Raw genomic sequence first — 21843 nt, 5'->3', positions numbered from 1 at the left:
CCACATAAGGGAGCGAGCTCCCGTGACTTGTCCCAGCTTCTGCCAACCTAGCAGTTCGAAAGCATGTAAAAATGCAAGTAGAAAAATAGGGACCACCTTTGGTGGGAAGGTAACAGCGTTCCATGTGCCTTTGGCATTTAGTCATGCCAGCCACATGAGCACGGAGACGTCTTCGGACAGCACTGGCTCTTCGGCTTTGAAATGGCGATGAGCACTGCCCCCTAGAGTCAGGAACGACTAGCGCTTATGTGTGAGGGAAACCTTTACCTTTATCTTTACATTGATTAAGGCCTGAAATAGCTATGGCTCGAATAAATGTAGATATTTGAAGGGTATTTTAGCTGTAATCGGCTAGGGGAACAATCATTACCAGATTTTTTAATTGTGTAATTCCAACATTTCTGATGCAGCCCTGTATTCATTTTTTGGGAGAGGGTCTTTATATTTTTATATAGAGGTCAGTTATCAGATCGGTTCACTTCTCATTATTTCTCAAATTAAGGAGAATCAAACAGAAGTACAGTAGGTTGTGGTCATGGTTGCACCTGCTTTCAAATATACTTTGCTATGAAATTTTTATCATTTGATTAGGGTTTTTTTTTTTGCAACAGGAAGTGTAAGTGGTGAGACATAGCAGTATCTAAATTGGAAAGGCACCACACTTATATGTAGTAGGAGATTCTTTGAGCAAGGACTACTTAGCATAGGATGAGTTCTGCTTGGATTTTGCATGAAATGTTCATGTTGCATTTGTGCCCAAGCTTTTATGATCATACACAATTCTGTATGACAAAGAAGCAGATCCGTTAAGTTAAATCAGGAAAAATGAGAGAGATGGGTGGTTAAGAAATGCAAAATATAAATAAATACAATCAAAGCTATGGAATCAACGCTATATTGTAAAAAAAAAAAAAACCGAGACATTATAAGCATATTATACATATTGAAGTCTAAAGCTTATCCACAACCATTTCAATGATAGCTTTGTTTCTACACAAAAATACTAAACGATGCACCTCAAATGGATAGTCCAGAAGGTTGTACATGTGAGGTTTTGAACCTGGTTTTCTGAGAACAGCAATCAATAACAGTGTTAGACAAGGACAGTTACAGATCTGATCTTACATCATGTCCATAGGCTCTTCAGTATTAAAGTACTGGTAACCACAATTACCACTAAGCATGTTGCAACAGTTATGTTGCAATTGTTGCAACAATTGTATTTCCAATTGTTGTTGTTTAATCGTTACTTTCTAAGTATCAAATACAAGATATGCTTTAAACTGTGGGTGTAATTAGGGCAACAGAATACCAGACTGTAATGAAGAATAATTATAAAGATATTCTATGCTAAGACTTAAGCTTGCTTAATGATGATTGTTAATACTATCTTCAGCAAAGCCACTAAATTCTGGATCTATTTTTAAGGTGGAGCTTCCTTGATGTTCGTTTGGCACAGGGTTATTTCTTCGATATAAGAAAATGGGAAGAATATTGAGTTTAGCTATATGGCTAAAAGATTCTTGAAGAAAAACTGCAAATGTTCAGAAAGAACTGTGGAGCAGATTGTTGAAAATCATAGGCTGTGATAATGTACTGATTCTATTTATAGTACACTTGGCCTCTGTATGTAGTGGGTAGTAGGTAGAAGCAAATGAATGTAGAATAGATACTACCATATTGTGAAAAGCCTTTTATGGGTAATATTAAAGCATTGGGATTCCTGCACTGATGTCAATGCAGAAATTCTGAGCCTTTCTGAGTACACGGCTTTATAATTTAATTTGGATTAATACGTTTTCCAGTCTAGGAGCCTACTCAAGTTGGGTCAGAGAAATCAAGAAATCATCTTAGTGCTGCAGATCTGGAAATCAGGTGCCACTTTGGAAAGATGCCACACTAAATTTCCCTACTGCTAAAGGGAGGAATGGCCCAGCCAGACTGTGTGATAACACAGAAGTTTTTGGCAGAGTGCCTTGGCAAGAAGGTTGAAGAAAATCTAAGTGGTTGGCTTTGAAATGTCTTGCACAGCTGTTCATACTTTCTTACTCCTCGTCTGGCCATTTTTGGTCATCTCTGATTCTGTGGCTAGAATAAAGCGCATGAGCTACTGCATGGCAATCACTTGCTAAATAGTATATTTTTAAAAAACATTTTTTTGTATCTTGATTGCTTAGGCTAGTGCCATGATGGCGAACCTATGGCGTGCGGAAAAAGTTAACCATCACTGGACTAGACTATATCTACTCTACAGCAGTACTGTCAAATGTACTGGCTGAGGAATTATGGGAGTTGAAGTCTGTTAAGTCTATCCCCGTTAGAGTTCAGCAGCGGAATGTAGTAACGAATAAGCCGTTGAATAGTCGCTCACAGCCACCAAAGGTAAAAACAAAGAATAGCTTTACTTGCGTAAAACAAAAATAGGATAAATAGTCTCCAAACAGAATATAAGCAGTCTTGAAGTATATACAGTCTATTTACACCTCGTTGAAGTTACAGTTGCTCAACTCACAATTCACCATGTAGACAGGTAACTTAATTACAGACTAGCCACCATCCAATACACGGTCTTCTCTCCAATACAAAGCTCATACAGTAACAGTCAGGAACAGTCAGGAACATCAGTAGCTATCCGGGGAGGGGACCGTAATAGTCCCTTCCTCCTTCTATGGCTGCTTAAAGCAATAATAATACAATAGTAGAGTTGGAAGGGACCTTGGAGGTCTTCTAGTCCAACCCCTTGCCTAGGCAGGAAACCCTATACCGTTCCAGACAAATGGCTATCCAACATCTTCTTAAAGACTTCCAGTGTTGGGGCATTCACAACTTCTGGAGGCAAGTTGTTCCACTGATTAATTGTTCTAACTGTTAGGAAGTTTCTCCTCAGTTCTAAGTTGCTTCTCTCCTTGATTAGTTTCCACCCATTGCTTCTTGTTCTGTCCTCAGGTGCCTTGGAGAATAGCTTGACTCTCTCTTCTTTGTGGCAACCCCTGAGATATTGGAACACTGCTATCATGTCTCCCCTAGTCCTTCTTTTCATTAAACTAGACATGCCCAGTTCCTGCAACCGTTCTTCATATGTTTTAGTCTCCAGTCCCCTAATCATCTTTGTTGCTCTTCTCTGCACTCTTTCTAGAGTCTCCACATCTTTTTTACATCGTGGCGACCAGAACTGAATGCAGTATTCCAAGTGTGGCCTTACCAAGGCCTTATAAAGTGGTATTAACACTTCACGTTAATAGCATCACGTGCAATTAGCATCCAATTACATCTCTCTAGCATTTAAAGTAACAGATACATTTGTTACAATCATGGCTTATATACATTGCCAAGCCAAGACTAGGGTTACATCCCTAACATTGTCCACACACCTTAAAGATGCTGAGGCTGAGAAACCTTGCTCTGAAGTATTTATCTAGGTTGATGAATAAATGCAGTTCAGAAATGATAAAATGTTCCCATTTGAATAGAGCTAAAATGTTATGGGAACATTCTTCTCAATTTACAAGGCAATTCTAGAGCACATTAGTTATGTGAGTTGCATCTCAACTGCTTTGTTACAGAAGAAATAATAATGGGATGTCAGAGTTTTGATTCTTGTCTTCAGTTCTTTCAGTCCCATGTGTGTCTTCAAAAATAGAGAATCAAGACTGCCTTATCTGAACTGTAACCTTTTTTTTAATGCTGTACTTCTGTCAAGAAAACAACATCCGCATGGTCATGTAGACCTCAGAGATAAAGTACAGCAAGGAGGCCTTTTATTTTTATTTTTACTGATAGCTTTTGTAAGTATATCTTGCTGACATGTTGTAAATTGCTTTGTAAAATGAGGGTTTAGCAATGGAAATACAGGTAGTCCTCGGCTTATGATCACAATGGAGCCCAAAATTTATGTTGCTAAGTGAGACAGTTAAATGAATGTTTGCCCCATTTTGCAACCTTTCTTGCTAGAGTTATTAAGTGAATCACTGCACTTATTAAGTTAGTAGCACAGTGAAGTGAATCTGGCTTTCCCATTGACCTTGCTTGTCAGAAGGTTGCAAAAGTTTATCACATGACCCTGGGGGATTCTGCAATGCTTGTAAGTGTGGAAAACAGTCATTAGCCACTTTTTCCAGTGCTGTCGTAACTTTGAACGATCACTAAAGGAAGACATAAGTCGAAGACTATCTGCGTTTTTTAAAAAAATTATATCACCTATCCTGGCTTTGTAAATTACAGTTTTAGGAAAAAGATGCAAGAACTGTATTTTTCGGAGTATAAGACACACCTTTTTCCCTCAAAAAAGAGGGTGAAAATCTGGGTGCGTCTTATACACTGAATACTGCATTTTTGGCCTACTGAAAACCCATTCCCTTTGCAAAAATGGACATGCAGAGGGTTTGGGAGGCTTGCAAAGTGCTCCTGAGGGCTGGGGAGGGCTGTTTTTGCTTGTTTTTGCCCCCCGAGCCCCCAGGAGCACTCTACAAGCCTCCCAAAGCTCTGCATGCCCCCCCTTTTTTGTTGCAAAAAACAAGGTGTGCAAGAGGGTTTGGGAGGCCTGCAGAGTACAAAAAAATTTTTTTTTTAATTTACCTCTTCAAAATCATGGTGCGCCTTATAGTCTGAAAAATGCGGTAATCTTATTCAGGGTTTGAATATTGTTAACCGGGATAGGGAATGCTTCTGACAGCAGCAGCAGATTTGATGTACTCACACTGTAGCTGCACTTTAAATGCAGACCACATCGCAGGCGAAGTAGTGTGATGAACTTGTGATGAAAGCCATAAGAGAATCCTTCTTTCCTTGTCACAACTGGACACATGCCCGCAAGAATCTCTGTGTAATGAATAGTTTCTTTCCTAAGGAATCCCTTTAGAGCAGAGCAAATAGGAACGATAAGCCCTTAGGGTTGGCAGTGGCAAAGCAGATGGAGTTCCAAATTCTTCTAGTAGAATTTAAGAAGTTGCATTAGTTATATGGTTTCTAATAATAAAAAAACCATATATGAGCATGCAAAAATGAAACAACAGAAAAACAAATAAAAACTGTCCATTTAAAAAGAGTGTTATTCAAGATTGTACAGGATTTTGAAATAGATCATTAATATGGTGTTTCTTTGCTAGCATATATAGGATTGGTAATCCTAGGTTCAATTGTACTCATAAATAACCTTTTGTACAGTGATGCTTATAGTTACTGCCTCCATTTTCTTCAACTGCTAAATATTCCCTATTCTTCGGGGACAGAAATTTCTATGGTGAAAGAATGGGAGCCTATTTTCCAATGCTTCATGGTTGCTTACATTAAGTTGTAGGTCAAGAATGAAAAACTTTTGGTCTATGAGGAATTGAACAAGTTCCTGCCTCTTTTATATCCCTGGTGCTAGTTTTCCCCATAGAGAAAAGTGTGGAGCAAAGTAGAAATGTCCTTGCAAACACACCAGTTTAAAATCTGTGTAGATGCCATCACAGATGGGTCTCTTTGGGTCTCTCCTTGGGTAAAAAAATATTCTTCTGCCCAACACTCCTGTAAACACAATTCAGCATCTATTTTATGCTAATCTTTGCCTCTATCTATCTCACGTGCTTATTCTTTGTGAATAAGCATGTGAGATAGTTCTGCAGGTGGTATGATTTCAGAATGCAGGTAATCCAGGAGGCAAATTGGGATACCCTAATATACGAGCATGTCATAAGGCAAGGGTGTCAAACTCAAGGCCCGGGGGCTGGATCCAGTCTGCGGGGTGCTTAGATCTGGCCCACGGGGCTACCCTGGAAACAGTGAACAGTCCATGGTGCCTCTGCCAGCAAAAACAGAGTTTGGGATGGCCGCCGTTTTCGCTGGCAGAGCGCTCGGGCCGCCACAGGCACCCCCGCCACGAGTGATGCCAAGCTGACCATGCCCCCTGGCCACGCCCTCCCCAGCCCCCCCAAGGTCAAACACAACCCTGATGTGACCCTCAATAAAATCAAGTTTTACACTCCCTGCCATAAGGAACTTTGTAGCCTCACCTTCTTTCAGGGGTCAATGACAGTTCGCCTTAGCCAGCTCACTACAGCCAACTCACCATGGCCAGCTTGCCGCAGCCAACTCGCCACAGGGCAATTTACCATGCCCAACTCGCCACAGGAAACTCGCAAATATCAAAGAAAGGGTGGAATAGACTAATGAAAGAATGGATGCAAAAGAGGGACAAAAAAAATCTGAATGACAAAAATTAAAATATTTTAAAATTTATTTTAAATAATTAAATTGAATTGTTAAATTGTCCGATGGTGAGTTCTCCTGTGGTCACGGCAAATTGTCCTACAGCAAATTGGCCATGGTGACTTGGCTGCAGCTAGTTGGCCACGGAGCGTTGGCTGTGGTGAGTTGTCCCATTTTGCCTTTCAGACAAGTTGGGATTTTCAACCTACTTATGCCCTGAAAGGATGCCATCTGGAGGATAATACGCCATGTGTCTTTTCTGAATGCATTATTGTTGGAGAATAATTCTCTACAATGTCTAAATTTGCTTTCTTAATGCCACATCTGATATGCAGTTGTGCTGTGCTAGGGAGCTTATAAACAACCACACCCTTATGGGAATTAAGAATTGCCTCCAGGAAGACCCGAGAGGAGCCTGACAAAAGCTTGCTCAGTATCCAACTCCCCCTGTGGCCACAAATAACTATCATGTGTGAAAGGAAGTGGTGGATTTAAAAAATGCGAATAGATAGTAACATCTGTGCCTTACTGGCAAATCTGCTTTGATGTGAGATGACTGCCTCTTTTGTTCAGTAGCTTTATACTGCAGAAATTTTAGTGACTAATAATAATACATAATGCAGTGAATATTGGTAAATACTAAAATATCCTTTCATGGATTCTTTTTTATATTAGATTATTCCACTCCCACCACATCTTTGCATTTATTTAAAACCTGACATATAATTACATTCTTCTTGCTTGTTGTAGAACCTTTTGTATATAGCAAAGTGTGTTTGTGGCAAAACTGCAATTTATTTGACTTTTGTTGAGTAGAACATAATTATTTCCATTTCTTTGTCAAATAGACATGTTTGTTTTAGAATGGCTTAATGCCATTTGATACGTATTTCTCCCTGGCTCTTTATTCTTCCTTGATCTGTGATTTTTAATGTTTCTATTTGAAAAAAAATGTCTTGGGATCCTTAACTTTTGATTTCAAATATGATGTTGTATATCTTTGTTACTGTACAGGTAGTAGTGCTTAATGACTAGCTCTGTCAGGTTTAATTGTGAAAGAAGTTCAGATTTTATTTCCATTTCTTGGGTTATTCCTCTGTCATATATTATGATATATATATTGCAGATCATTGGACAATTTGCTTCCTTCACAAACAAAGCATCCATCCCTCTAACAGTAGCATTTTCCACGAAGCCTAGAAAATCTAGGTAGAATGTCATCGCAGCAGTTCCCAACAGCTCTGGTTGCTTCTTGGCAGACGGAATTTGTCCATAAGCAAAGAATCTTGTTCAACAATTTTGCTTGAGCCTGTTAGAAAATTCCATGCTTTGGCTTACTCATTTTCATTGTTTCCTTTATGTAAACCTGTCTGTCAGTTACTTATTCTGTTCCAGTGTTTCTCACACTCAACAGCTTTAAAATTTATGGATTTCAACTATCAGAATTCCCTGCCAAGCCTGTTGGATTGGGAATTCTGGGAATTGGACGTCTAAATATTTTAAAATTGTGGAGGTTGGTAAATACTGTTGTATAAAGAGAAAGTATGGAGATTAACTTGTTAATTAGTATGCTACATATCTGGTGAATACCTCACTTTTCTTCCCAGAACTCAATGTGACAAAAGTACATCTGCTTCCTCCAGAAGTTTTATACCACCACACTGTGAGGTCAGTTGGGCTAATGACCAGTGCAAATCATTTGGTGAGCTTCTTTCAGGAGGCACTTGAACCTCCTGGGCCTCTGCAAACCTAGTCCCACTGTACTAGCTCAACTACAGGTAATTCTCAACTTACAACCACAATTGAGCCCGACATTTATGTTGCTAAGAGAGAAATTTGTTAAGTGAGATTTGCCCCATTTTATGACTCTTCTTGCCACAGTTATTAAGTGAATCGCTGCAGATGTGAAATTAGCAACATGGTTACTAAGTGAATCTGGTTTTCCCATTGACTTTGCTTGTTAGAAGGTGGCAAAAGGGGATCACTTGACCCTGGGTCACTGCAACCGTCATAAATGTGAGTCGGCTGTCAAGCATCTGAATGTAAATCATGTGACTATGGGGATGCTGCAACAGTCGTTAAGTGTGAAAAAGTCACTTTTTTCAGTGCCGTTGTAACTTTGAACAGTCACTAAGCGAACTGTTGTAAGTCGAGGACTACCTGTTATACTCTTAGGCCTGCCTCTCCCATAGAGGTTGTGGGAGGGAGTGGTTCTTTTATTGGTGTTTCCATCTTCCCATCAATCATTAACTAAAAAGACACACATATTCATTCATATCACTGTGACCATGTTTGAGTAATATGACATGTCATTTTATGGCTTATTGGCAAACAAGCAGAATAGCTAATAGATTGTGGGGGACTGGATGTGTGGTTTAATTCGTCATTCAGAAAAAAGATGCTAATAACAAGGAACAGCCAGAAAGCAAATTGAGGGTACTGCACATTATTGAGATAGTTGAACAAAACCTTCTCTCTCTTTTGATGTTAGAAAATGCCTGGAAATTTTAAGGATAAATCTTAACTTCTGCCCAAAACCTATTAGCTAGTCCTGTCTTGTAACCAAGTCCACAAACATTTGCTAACTTGCAAAATCATTCACCAGCTTTCTGGGGGCTGGCAGAGGAGATTCTTGATATATTTCTGTCTTGGATGTAGGAAGAGCTCTTTCCTCTGGCAGCTCACTTATTTCTCTGCTCATTAAAGAGAAAGGTAGCTCTTTCATTCATCCTCTGCCACCTGTTCACCCATCTGTATAGAATTACCTGAACTTTTTTATTTTGGTACCTTCGGGTCATTCCTGACTTCTGTCAACTGCCTGGACAAGTCTATGCCGTTTTCTTGGCAAGACTTTTAGAAGTAGTTTATCACTGTCTTTTTCTTAGGGTTGAAAAACAGGGACTGGCCTAAAGTTACTGTACAAAGAAGGTTTCATGCTAGAAAGGCAGGACTAGAACTTGTCTCCCATTGTGTAGCCAGATGCCTTAAAGCTTAAACCATTACACCAAACTGGCTCTCTCCATGCGCTTACCCACATCAACTTATTCACTTTGTTTATCAGGCTAATGTTTTTTATGCCCTTTTTCTAAACCTGGATGTATAGCCAATTTTTGTATGAAATAACTTGGTCGATTAAATGACAACAAACTAAAGATGAGATCAAAATTGGGACTGAACATGTTTTGGCCATGTTTAAATTTTCCCACAGAACTTATTTATCTCCTTTTCAATAAGGGGTAAGTGTTTCTAATAATGAACAAATATTTATTAAGAGAATAAATTGACCATATTGGAGATTCAGTAATGTTTTTATAATTAAATAAGTAACTGCATTAATAGAAGACAACTTCAAATTATGGTGGAATGCTTCCTACATTAAAAACAGGGAGTGGTTAGATTTCATTAACTAGAAGCATACTTCAATAATGTTAAATATATTTTTATACTGTTTTCCATTCCATTTTAAAAGAATTTGCAATGAAAGTAATAAATATTAAAATAGAACATTATACCATTTTGTCTCAAAGATTGGAAATGATCTTCATGACATTGTAAATAAAAAGTAAATGCAAAGATCAGGAGTACCGTAGTATTGTTTCTTTATGTCAAACTTTTCTGCTTCCTGATGCAGTTGATTTTTTAAAATTAATTAGACCTACTGTTGGGAATATTTATTTGCTGCTGAAGGTAATACCCCTTATTGTAGTAGATAATATACTCTGAAATTTGTGTTCCTTGGAGACTATCCTAAGCTAGTGTTTCTCAACATCAACAACTTTAAGATGTGCAGACTTCAATGCTTAGAATGCCAGCTGGGGAATTCTGGGAATTGAAATCCACACACCTTAAAACTGCTGAAACTGAGAAACATTGTCCTAAGCATTTTCCTTTGAGAAAAAATTACCTTTAGGGTACTGATTAGATGTTATGGGCAAGCTAAGTTGGAATAGGTGAAGTTTGTACAATAACACAAACTTCACGTCTGTTCTTTCTGCATGCATTTTTCTTACAATATATCTGGCCTACGATCAGTCATTTTAATAAAAATGAAGAAAATTAACTGCAATCTAATCTATCCATCAGAAGCTTACATTAATATTTGCTGATAGATACTAGCCCTGCAGCTCTTCTTTCTGCAATGAGAGAATACAGCTTTTCAATTTCAGCTGTTCGTGTGTTCTAAGGGAAGAAAGTTTAAATCCAGCTACTTTGACTATGATGTTCTGAAAAGGCATTGAACTGAGTGCTGTTTCTAGGAACTCAGTTTCTGTAACACAGAGTTTACAATATCAAGTTTGTAATTCAGCAATAATTCCAGTATAGGGGAAAGGTTTTATCTTGCCAAAGAAGCCTTAGAGCAAAATCTGTAGGTTTTGATATTATTCTTATTAAATAACAGTTTCCTATAGGAATGGAAATTCCCTATCCTTTTATTTGCTACGTACAGTTTTCTTTTTTGCAGATAGATGCTGTTGTATGGCTCTCTAACTACCATATTTGATCCACACCTACACTATCCAGTATTTCTGTACTCTGTCTTTGTTTTCTCTTGCATTCCCAATGAAATGATCAATATTTAAAGCATTATTTGTTTAAATTTCACCACTGAAGGTAATTGATTCTGTAAACATAAGCATGACAGATTGGAAAAGTTTGCTGGATTAATTCTAATGTAATGCCCAGGGAGACAGACAGAAACTGTTTCCATCATTGACCAATTAAAATACATTCAGTTAAACAAAGCAAAGTTAACCCCTAATTTTAAGGATTGTTGGCAACCATTTGTGGGCAAAACTTAGACATAATGCAGCAGAATTTTGCTACTTTTAGAGAAATAGATTTGTCCTAGTTATCTAACAAATAATGCAAGTAAAAATTATTGGCGTGCCCAGGAAATTTAGTTTAAAAAGGGGTAATCAACAGGTGGTGGATGTCCCTGTAGAACTGACAATACAAAATAACATGTGCTGGGGTTTCTATGGCACCTGTGTCACAGGGGCAGTATCAAGTTTCAAAAAGGGTTTTCTCATATTTCCCTTCCAAAACAACTGGAGAAAATATACCCCAATCAAGGAATTATCAAGACAAACAAGCTGACAGTAAACAACAACCTATTCAAGGAACCACCAGGCCTCGCACCAGTATGACAAGACTAACCAGTATTATATAAACAGAGAGCATTTCCTTTTAGCAATGATGATGTTACTTAGTTAGGTAATGAAATGTCTGCAAGAAATCAACAAAGCTCATAGCACCAAGGACCCCCCCCCACACACACACAGAAAATATAGAATTGGGCTAAAGATAAGGCTTACCTGAATTTGGGGACTGTGATATGATATAAATATGAAGGTGGTTTAGGTGCTTAGTTTATAATTATTACAAGTATACAATTAAATTACAACCCTATATCTAAGATCCTTTGCCTTAATATTGATCTAGCTTGATCTAGCTTTAAAGTTCACATGGCATCACTGGAAAAGCCATTTTGTATGCCAAGGCATGGTTTTGGGGGTTATATGAATGGCCGTGCTCTTGCACACACCGTCCTCTGGTTTGCGTTAATTCTTGATTTTCAGCTCTCCCGGTCCTTACAGATCTCAGACTGCAATCTCAACTACGGTTTGTTAAAGAGAGGAAATTGCATGAGGATAGAGAGCATTAATGCTTGATGTTTGATTGGATCTGCTAATGCTAAGTGCTACATCTGTGATTCGTTATTGCTATTACAGCATGTTTCTTGCTTGGTTTAGTGTCTTGACCTGAGGTCATAAATTGAGTGAGACGATGCTTTTTGAGATGTAATTGGATAGGTTAAAAATCTTAACTTCATAATTCCCTTGACGGTGACTTCATAGGACAGCATTGTGGCATAGAAAAAGAACTGAAGAAAGGAAATCCCTGATTTCTTTCTGGGATCATAGATTACATTTCTTTTGCAATGCCTTTTAAAAAATATTTCTTGAAAGAGTTAAACTACCAACATCCCCCCTCCCCCCTTCAAAAAAGCAGGAGATTTTCTTCTGTTTTCTCTTCATTTCCAACATTCTCACATTTCCTTCTCCTTGTTTCCTTTATTCTGTTTTGGTTAAATGTATATAGAGGCAAATAGTACTTTATCAGGCTTTAGCTTTTCCTCTTTATCTCCTGTGCAAATTTCTTCTCACTTTTCGGCTTTGCTTTTGCTATGAAGATGCAGTTTACTGGCATTGCCCTCCAATCTATCTCTATAAAGACAATCCTGATACACAGGGATTCCCTTTTCTATGGTATAATCTGCATTGTGTATAAAGCCCAGTCTGGGTTTTTAAAAATGTTTGTAATAGTAATTTATCACCTCTTTTTGGACAAATACAGTATATGGAACATAAATGTTTGGTTGCCTTTTGTATAACACAGTGTAGATTATGTTCGCAAATTTAAGTTATGTAACTTTTTTTTTTGTTTTTACTTGACCCTTCCTTCTGTGTTTATTAATACAGAGCCATATGTGCTTATTTTGAATAAGAAATGAAATCATCCTGCTACTTTGCCTACATGCAAAACTAGTGTTTATTTTTTCCCCCTTCTTTCCCTTCAGTACTTTCCTGTATCTGAAGTTCCTGGTAGTTTGGGCCCTCGTGTTGGTGGCTGACTTTGTTTTGGAATTCAGATTTGAATATTTGTGGCCATTCTGGCTTTTCATCCGGAGTGTTTATGATTCCTTCAGATACCAGGGATTGGTATGTATAAAAATAGAAAAACTACTTATCTGCTGTTTATTGTTATTACTTAGCATTAGCATTAGTAGCTCTCCAATGTATCTCTCAGTTGGAGTCCTGTTTGATATATAGCTCTGAAAAAATTCTTTGCAAAAAGAGGAGGAGTGCTTGTCTCTATTTCCAGCTGCAGAACATTCCCTTCTGCTACCCTGGGTGCTGCTTTAATAGGGTCCCTTGCTGTTCAGAAGCAACTTTTATCCAAGGGTTGAGGGGCTTCAAGGGGGAAAGGACTTCTGGTGTAAGCAGCTCTTTGGATTGCAGGCTTTGGATCTAATTTTGAGAACACCAAGTAATATGAGACAAAAGGATGGGAAGAATACAGACAGACTGTCTCTCAATATCTAATAGACATTTGTCTCATAGTTACCAAACATGGTTAATACTGGATTATAATGGTCATTATAAGCAGAGAAATAACCTTTCGTATGTTGCAGAGCCGCTTAAGAGCACCGCAGCAAAAACATTTTAAAAGTGCATCTCTTTTGCCAGATTTCTAATAATAGAATAACAGAATAGGTTTCTAGTTTTAACTTTTCTGAATTTTTAAAAAAAGTTAGCATCCATAAAGACGTTCCTGGGTGGAAAGAGATAAATCAAATATATGCATTCTGATTTAGCAAGAAACTTTATGCCTCTGGATAAAAAAAATCCTAATCTTTCCCTTTTCTTTGAGTCAGCTTTTCCGCAATAGCAGTCTCTTTCTTTTTACATATTCTATGAGTATAAATTGAATAATTGAAAATAAATAGGTAATATTTAATCTGCTTTAAAGGCCAGCATAAGATTTAAAAAATAATCAATAGGAATTTATCCAACTAGCATACTCTGGTTCAAATTGTTACCGTACTTACAATGCAGAGTAAATTTATCTAGCAAATTGCCTTTGTGTTCTGAAAAATAAAAACAGTGGCTCAATTCATACAGAGCAATGTTTTTTCAATCTTAGCCGCTTTAAGCTTTGTGGACTTCAACTCCCAGAATTCCCCAGCCAGTATAGTTGTCACGATTGAGAAACACTGATAAAAATAGTGATAGACAGTGATTAAGGTAAAGGAAAGATAATACTTAGGTTACATTTTTGCTCCTGTGTATACTAGAGTGAATCCCATTAAATTCATGTATAATTTATGTACATTATTTTCATGCAAGAACGTTGATAGATAAACTTTTGTGGAATTCTTGTACTGTAGGTTAAAGGGTGCTTCTAGTCATTTGCTGAAACAAATTTGAATTAAAGACAACCATGCTACTCCAGCAAGTTATTTGGTAAATTATACTGAAGGCAAACATTCAGAATTCCATGTGAGACAAAATTAGGGGCATGACTAGTATTTACAAAAATGAAATTCTCTTCTATAAAGTTGCAATAAAATGTTAGCCATGAAATTATTATGAGTAATTAGGGGGGAAATGCTGTTATGTAGCTTTCTTGGTAAAATGTTGAGTCTTTATAAGGAATCTTTGTAAGGATGGATGCAATTGCAATGCTTTCAGTGAAATCTGTTCACTATCTTTAAAAAAGCCTAATGGACTTTCTCCTTTTTCTCTTCTCTCCAACCCTTCGATTCTCTTTAGGCATTTTCAGTATTTTTCGTTTGTGTAGCATTCACATCAAATATCATATGTCTGCTATTCATACCAATACAGTGGTTGTTTTTTGCTGCCAGCACATATGTTTGGGTACAGTATGTCTGGCATACGGGTAAGTCTTCCTATTTATTTCACTGCCTATTTAAATCTGAGAACAAGTAAAATAATAATCGTCCTGTTTTTGTCTTAAAAAAATCACATGTGGTCCCTGTTAAATTGCTCTCCCATTTGCCAATGACACCAGGTTTACTCTTGAAATCTCATTACAGGTACTCGACTTAACAACCGTCATTTAATGACCAATTAAAGTTATAATGTGACTGAGAAAAGTGACTGTTTTTCATCAACATTGCAGCATCCCTGTAGTCACATGATCAAAATTTGGACACTTGGCCACCGGCTCATCTTTATGATGGTTGCAGTGTCCTGGGGTCATGTGATCTCCTTTTGCGACCTTCTGATAAGCAAAGTCACTGGGTAAACCAGATTCACTTAGCAACTGTGTTACTAATTTAAGAACTACAGTGATTCACTTAAATGAGGCGCGGAAAGTCGTAAAATGGAGCAAATTTATTTAGCAAATTTCTCACTTAACAATAGCAATTTTGAGCTCAGTTGTGGTCCTAGGTTGAGGATTACCTGTACAGGTATTTCACAGTCTAAAATATAGAAGCTGTCTTCCAAATTATGCATAAGGTGGTGGACCTGTTCGTGGACCTTATTTCTTTGTAAAATATCTTTAATGAATGAATGTAATAGTGCTTTGGAAGAAGCTATCAAGGAGTCACTATTCATCCATGCTTTGGCAATAATTAAGTATATCATCAAAACACACCCTACCTCATAATCCACCTAGTCTCCCCAAGAGCAGGAAGCAAACTCTTAGTCCCAACAAAAAACCCTTTTATTAATTCACTATGAATTCTGCTCATTCACATCCCGCAAAGTCTTTCCAGGGAGGATTTACAGTTACAGACCTTATTTGGCGTAGGGAGCTGCCAAGCCAATATCTGCAGAACTTGGCAAGGAGTCTTGGAGAGGCACTAACCAATTAGCAAACTAATTATCTCCTGCAAACTCCACTCCCCTTTCGCTCCTCTTTTATTTCCTCTGGGAGGGGCCATTCATCATCTTACTCCCAAATCGACCACTGTTCTTTAGCTGTTCCCTTTGTCTGGCCACTCTGTGCATGCACACACTGGGAACAGGCTCCAGTTGTTTGTCTGTCCCACTGATGTCTGACTCTGAAGGCAGCTGATAACTGTCAGATGGCTCTGGCCCCCTCTTTGCCTCTGACAGAGTCCTCATCAGAGCCTTCCCCAGACTCCAGGACTGGCCCATGTCCCTCCCCAACCTCCCCATTGTCCGAATCAGCTGCCAGCTCTGATGGCCAGTGGTGGGCCACAACACACTATAACTTGCAAGAGCAAAAGGAACAGAAGCCTGTGGTCTTCAAATTTAAAATGTTGATTGAGAGTGTCAGATCTTATGTTTTGGGATTCAACCTAATGAATTGGAAATTTTGTGGGAAGCTCTGAAGTGTCTTGATGTTTAGAATTCTTGCAAGATTCTGGCTTTGTTTTTCTTCTTATCTTTAGGTAGTAAAGTTCATTATTAACCTTACAGTAAACTATCCTTTTGATCTCCAGGAAAGTTGAAATAACCATCCCTAATTCCTAGCAGCCAAGGCCAAGGCTGGCTGGGTGTAATAGGGGTTATATTGTGCATATATGATGACAGAGCCCAACAATGCAGGACATGAGCTTTGCCACAGAGAGGTTCAAAAGACTTTGTTTTGAATTAATGACAATTAGTTGTTGTTAATGCTGCTTCTACATAGCTTTGTGTCTACTTGTTTTTGCACTGCATTCACTTAGTTCAAATGGGGGAACTACTTTTATGACTTGTGCACTTCAACTCCCAGAATTCCTGAGCCTGAGAAATTCTGGGAGTTGAAGTTCACAGGTTATAAAAGGGCCACAGTTCCCTACCCCTAACTTACTACATTTCTCAAACTATAAGACGCACTGGAGTATAAGACGCAACATGATTTTGAAGAGGTAAATTAAAAAAAAGTTTTTGCACTTTGCAAGCCTCCCAAACCTTCTGCACGTCCATTTTTGCAAAGGGGGCGGGGTTTCAGTAGGACAAAAATGCTGTATTCAGTGTATAAGACGCACCCAGATTTTCACCCTTTTTTGGAGGGGAAAAGGTGCGTCTTATACTCTGAAAAATATGGTAGTTCTTTTAGCAATGTTTATCAATTGGATGACGCAATAAGGTGTTTTGCTCCTCAGCTCCTCCTTATTGCAGAGCTTGTGTTGAAAGGATATGATTGCCCAAGATCAGCCCACTGGCTTCTGGGCCCACGGGAGGACTGGAAACGTGATTTCCTAATCTCAGTCCAACCTCTTAACCCCCATATCATTTTGAGTGTCTGTGCAAAGAAGAGTAATGGATGTTAGCTTTCCTCAGTCATAGCATAGGTTTTTCCCCTTCCTAATTACCCCTGCTATTTTAAGAAGTCTAATTTTCTTTTCTTTTTTCCCTTTTTTTCTTTTTTTAATGTTGATGCTTGGCTTGTTTTCTGTTTCCAACAGAGAGAGGCGTGTGTTTACCAACAGTATCACTATGGATACTGTTTGTTTATATTGAAGCAGCAATCAGATTTAAGGATCTCAAAAATTTTCATGTAGACCTTTGTCGGCCTTTTGCTGCACACTGGTAAGTGCACATTCCAGTATTTTTCCTTCTCTTAAGCAATGCTTTGAAATGCAGGTAGTCCTTGACTTACAACAGCTTGTTTAGTAACAATTCAGAGTTACAATTGCATAGCAAAGAGTGACATGATCATTTTTCTCACTCGTCATCATGGTCATATGATCAAAATTCAGATGCTTGGCAACTAGCCTGCATTTATGATGGTTGCAGTGTCCCAGAAGTCATGTGATCACCTTGACAAAGACTGGCCCAAAATCACCTAGCCAATTTTTCATGCCTAAAATGAGACTAGAACTTACAACGCCAACACCTTAACCACTGTACCAAACCGGCACTCTGGGTTATGCTGAGATTGTATAGGCCTCAAAAAAGTTCGGTTTCCAAGCATGAGCGAAATGTGTAGCTGCAGGACTTTAGTTTTTACTCTGAATTCTATTATTTTAATTCATAAATAATAAACGTGGAAAATTAATGTATATGTGTTTTGAAGCACCCATTCGAGGAAATTATAAAATCTTTCAATAATTTCAACTGCACCTTCCCAATATTTAAAAATGGATATTCTGTTTCTCACAACAGTGGAGACTTGGCAGCTAAGTTAAACAGCAGCCAAGCTCTTAGGGAAGATTCACGTGTACTTGGATCACTGAAAAGTGACCGAATATCTGTAGTCTTTCTTCCTCTGTAGACAACTGTGCTTCTAAGGATAGTTCTTTGATATCTCCATTGTGATTTCCCTTTGTCATATTCTAGAGCAGTGTTTCTCAAACTTGGCGACTTTAAGTCCTGTGGACTTCAACTCCCAGAATCCCCCAGCCAGCATAGCTGGCTGGGGAATTCTGGGAGTTGAAGTCCACAGGACTTAAAGTCGCCAAGTTTGAGAAACACTGCTCTAGAGTATTATGTTAATTTGCTTAGATAACTCTGTCTTAATCAATAAAGACTGTGTTGTTTTTCCCCCCTCAAGTATTGGATACCCTGTGGTGACTTTGGGCTTTGGCTTCAAAAGTTATGTCAGCTATAAAATGCGATTGCGAAAACAAAAGGAAGTGCAGAAAGAAAATGAATTTTACATGCAACTCCTTCAGCAAGCATTACCACCTGAACAACAGATGCTACAAAGGCAAGAAAGAGAAGCAGAAGAAGGTAGGTTCTTAACCCGGACTTTGGGTAGAAGTAATGGTTTGCACCAAAGGTGCTTTTCTCAAGAGGCAACTGGACTTTTCGCTTCTCATTCAAGAAGAAAGCTGAAGAGGTTTCTTGGATGAGAAGCGAAACGTCTTCAAAGAAAAAAATAAAGTACAGTTGCCTCTTGAAAAAAGCACCTTTGAGACAACTATGACCTGGATGACTGAGAATTTCCATAGACATAAAGGTTTGCAGATTTAGAACCCATCTTGTGAATCAATGGTACATTCCCCCCTTCTCTTTAAATCCAAACCATGGCTTCTTCAATCGGGGAACCACAGCACAGTTTATACCGGCGATGGCTAACCTTTCTGTCCTCGTGTGCCGAAAGTGCAAATGCGCGTGTGACAGCACAAGTGTCCGTGCAACGGCGAGTGCATGCCCACACCACAATGCAATGCGTGCATGACACACACACACACCCTTACCTTTACCTTTATTTCGATTTTTATACCGCCCCCTCTCCCCAAAGGGACTCGGGGCGGTGTACAGTCAAATGAAATAAATAAAATGGACTGCAAACATGCAAACATAAAAACATAGAAATACCCATGACCCTCTGCGCATGCATGCATGACACACACCCCCCCGTGCTCCCCCTGCCCTATTTTGGGCCTAGCAGGTCGGAACTTGACACAGGGCACGTGACCCCCCATGCATGCATGCACATCTCCCGCATGCGCAACAGAGACAGCTGGCAGTGGGAAGTGCGCGCCCATGCATGCCATAGGTTCGCCATCATGGGTTTACAGTTTAAGACTGCCCCCCCACCCACCCCGGTATAGTCTGCAAGTATATGTGCAGAATTTCTTTGGAGACATTTCATTTGCCCTTCTCTCCAAGGAGCACAGGTTGAATCTTTGGTCATGCCTCAGGATAAGTAAAGGTACTGCTTTCTCTCTCTCTCTCTCTCTCTCTCTCTCTCTCTCTCTCTCTCTCTCTCTCTCTCTCTCTCTCTCTCTCTCTCTCTCTCTCCCTCCCTCCCTCCCTCCCTCCCTCCCTCCCTCCCTCCCTCCCTTTCCCTCTCCTTTTTTTTCCTTGCAGCTGACAAGCTTTTAAAGGGATGGGATTACCTATGAGTAAACTTCCTATTTCTGGAATCCTCTAGATAGTGATCAATACTACAATATTGTGTGTGTTCTCCTTTGCCTGGAACCTCATGCAGTTGTCTAAATAATTTAGGTCACAACATTATTTACTATGATAATGTTACTTTTGATCTCTGAAATCTTGCATCCTCTGTGCCATTGCTGATTCTGCAACTCTAGTAACTTATCTGTTAATTATTTACTTATTAAACAAAGTTATATGATTGGCCAACTCATATATGGTGACTCCGGGTGGAATACAGCAACCAAAAGCCACAATTTAAATCCACCAAGTTCCTCTTTCACCCCCGCCACCCACAACTTAGCTACAGTTAGCACCAACCAAACACATGTTTACAGCATGTTCTTCAGCGGTTTCTAATCCAAACATCCTTGGAAGATGAATGGAACATACCAGACCTGCCCAGGTTTAGTACGTGTCATGCTAACCACTGAGCTGCGATGGCGCAGTGGTTAGAATGCAGTATTGCAGGCTACTTCTGCTGACTGCCGACTGCCAGCAGTTTTTCAGTTTGAGTCTCACCGGCTCCAGGTTGACTCAGCCTTCCATCCTTCCGAGGTGGGTAAAATGAGGACCCAGATTGTCAATATGCTGACTCTTTAAACAGTTTAGAGAGGGCCGTGAAGCACCGTGAAGCAGTATATGTCTAAGTGCTATTGTTATTGCTATTGTTGCTAGTGGTTAGGCCTTCCAAATTGTATTCTCAAAGTTAGAGGCTCTTTCCTCCCCACTCCATTCTGTTCACTAGGAGATTTTATACTGCTAGATGGCCTTAATTCTGAGCTTCCTCCTCTTGACTTGTTTGAACTCCATGTCTTTAACTCTATGACCCTAACCCTTACCATTCACCTTTTAAAACACACTTTGCCCTTTCATTGCTGGGAATTTTTGCCCAAATTATATTCGAATACATATCATAACTTAGCAGTTGATATCCCGGCCTGGCCCACTTATAGTTCTACTCTTACCTCCTGGCGGATATTTTATTTGGGATAGCTTTTAAGGTTAATGTCTTTAACTTTTTAAATTTTTAAATAAATTTTAATCTAACTTAACTAAATTGTACAGGGAACTTTCACTACCTCCTCCAGTCCTATGCTTAATTTATTTATTGCATACTTATAATATGTATATTTACTGTTTAACTTTTTTAATATGACTGTACACTGCCCCGAGTCTCTTTTGAGAGAGGGGCGGTCTAGAAATTCAATAAAGTTAAGTTAAGTTAAGTCTACTCCAGATTAAGTATTACCTTGGTACACAATCAGTAAGTACAGTAGGTATGTAAATCTTTCCAGTCAGTGAGTTGCGCTGCTCCCTTCCTGTTCAGTTTGCAGAGTTGCAGAAGAGGGACAAAACTGCTTCTATGCCACTTTTGCAAATGTGATTTCATCTGCTGCTCTTTTCTAGATTCTTAAGGATAAAAGATAAAGAGTTTCATACAGTGGTTAAGGACCAGGTTAGAAAGTGAGAGAGTGTGAATTCTAGCCCCACCGATAGGCACAGAGCTAGTTGGGTGATTTGGGGCCAGTCATTCTCTCTCAGCCTAGGAAGAAGGCAACGGCAAACCACTTCAGAAAATGCTGCCAAAAATATTCAGGGCCCAGAAGTCAACACTGACTTGAAGATACTAAAAATAGAGAGAGGGGGAAAAGAGCAGAAGAGAACTTTTTAGTTATACATTTGCAGAATATTTTACCAGTGTTCAAGAATAACAAATAATCTTGTTACTGTTAATAAGGACTGATGTACTGCCTTACACAGATTTGTTAGATAATATTTTCTTTGAAATGTACTGTTTATTGTTTTCCATGTGATTTTTTTAAAAAAAATCAGCAGAATATGTCTTTCTGAATGCCATAGATCTCCACACAGGCCACATTGTCTAAATTCCAGCTTTGGTGTCCAGGTTTCAGTCAGAACAGAGGTCTTCAAACTTGGCAGCTTTAAGACTTGTGGACTGCAACTCCTATGCTGGCTAGAGAATTCTGTGAGTGGGAGCCCACAAGTCTTAAAGTTGCCAAGTTTGAAGACCTCTGAGTCAGAAGATTCTCAGACTTGTGTGCAAGGATAGGAACACTGTTACAAGGATAAAACACACACACACATCAATTCAAAAAAGAAAGGGAGGCGGTCATTCTGAAGGAGGGACAGGAAAGGAAAAGGCTCCTGATTCCTAGAATGTGGAATGAGAGGTATGAGAACCCAAGACAGTTCACATTCTGTGTGTCACCAGTGAATTGAGGGGAAAATTAATGACATTTGGAGTTCTCCATTTCTCAGG

At 38.9% G+C, this 21843-nt stretch overlaps 1 protein-coding gene across 2 annotated transcripts in view; it reads left to right on the top strand.

Annotated features, from left to right (window-relative positions):
* MACO1 (macoilin 1) overlaps positions 1-21843 on the top strand; it is a 64368-nt gene that overhangs the window by 6377 nt on the left and 36148 nt on the right. For both annotated transcript variants that reach the window (XM_081961926.1, XM_081961925.1), the window contains exons 2-5: positions 12770-12911; positions 14526-14652; positions 17141-17264; positions 18229-18407. In XM_081961926.1, coding sequence (XP_081818052.1) covers positions 12770-12911; positions 14526-14652; positions 17141-17264; positions 18229-18407 — 572 coding nt within the window. The remainder of the gene's footprint in view (positions 1-12769; positions 12912-14525; positions 14653-17140; positions 17265-18228; positions 18408-21843) is intronic.

This window comes from Natrix helvetica (genome assembly GCF_964273705.1).
Source record: "Natrix helvetica genome assembly, chromosome: 9".
NCBI classification, from domain to species: Eukaryota; Metazoa; Chordata; class Lepidosauria; order Squamata; family Natricidae; genus Natrix; species Natrix helvetica.
This window is presented reverse-complemented; position numbering and strand designations above follow the sequence as displayed.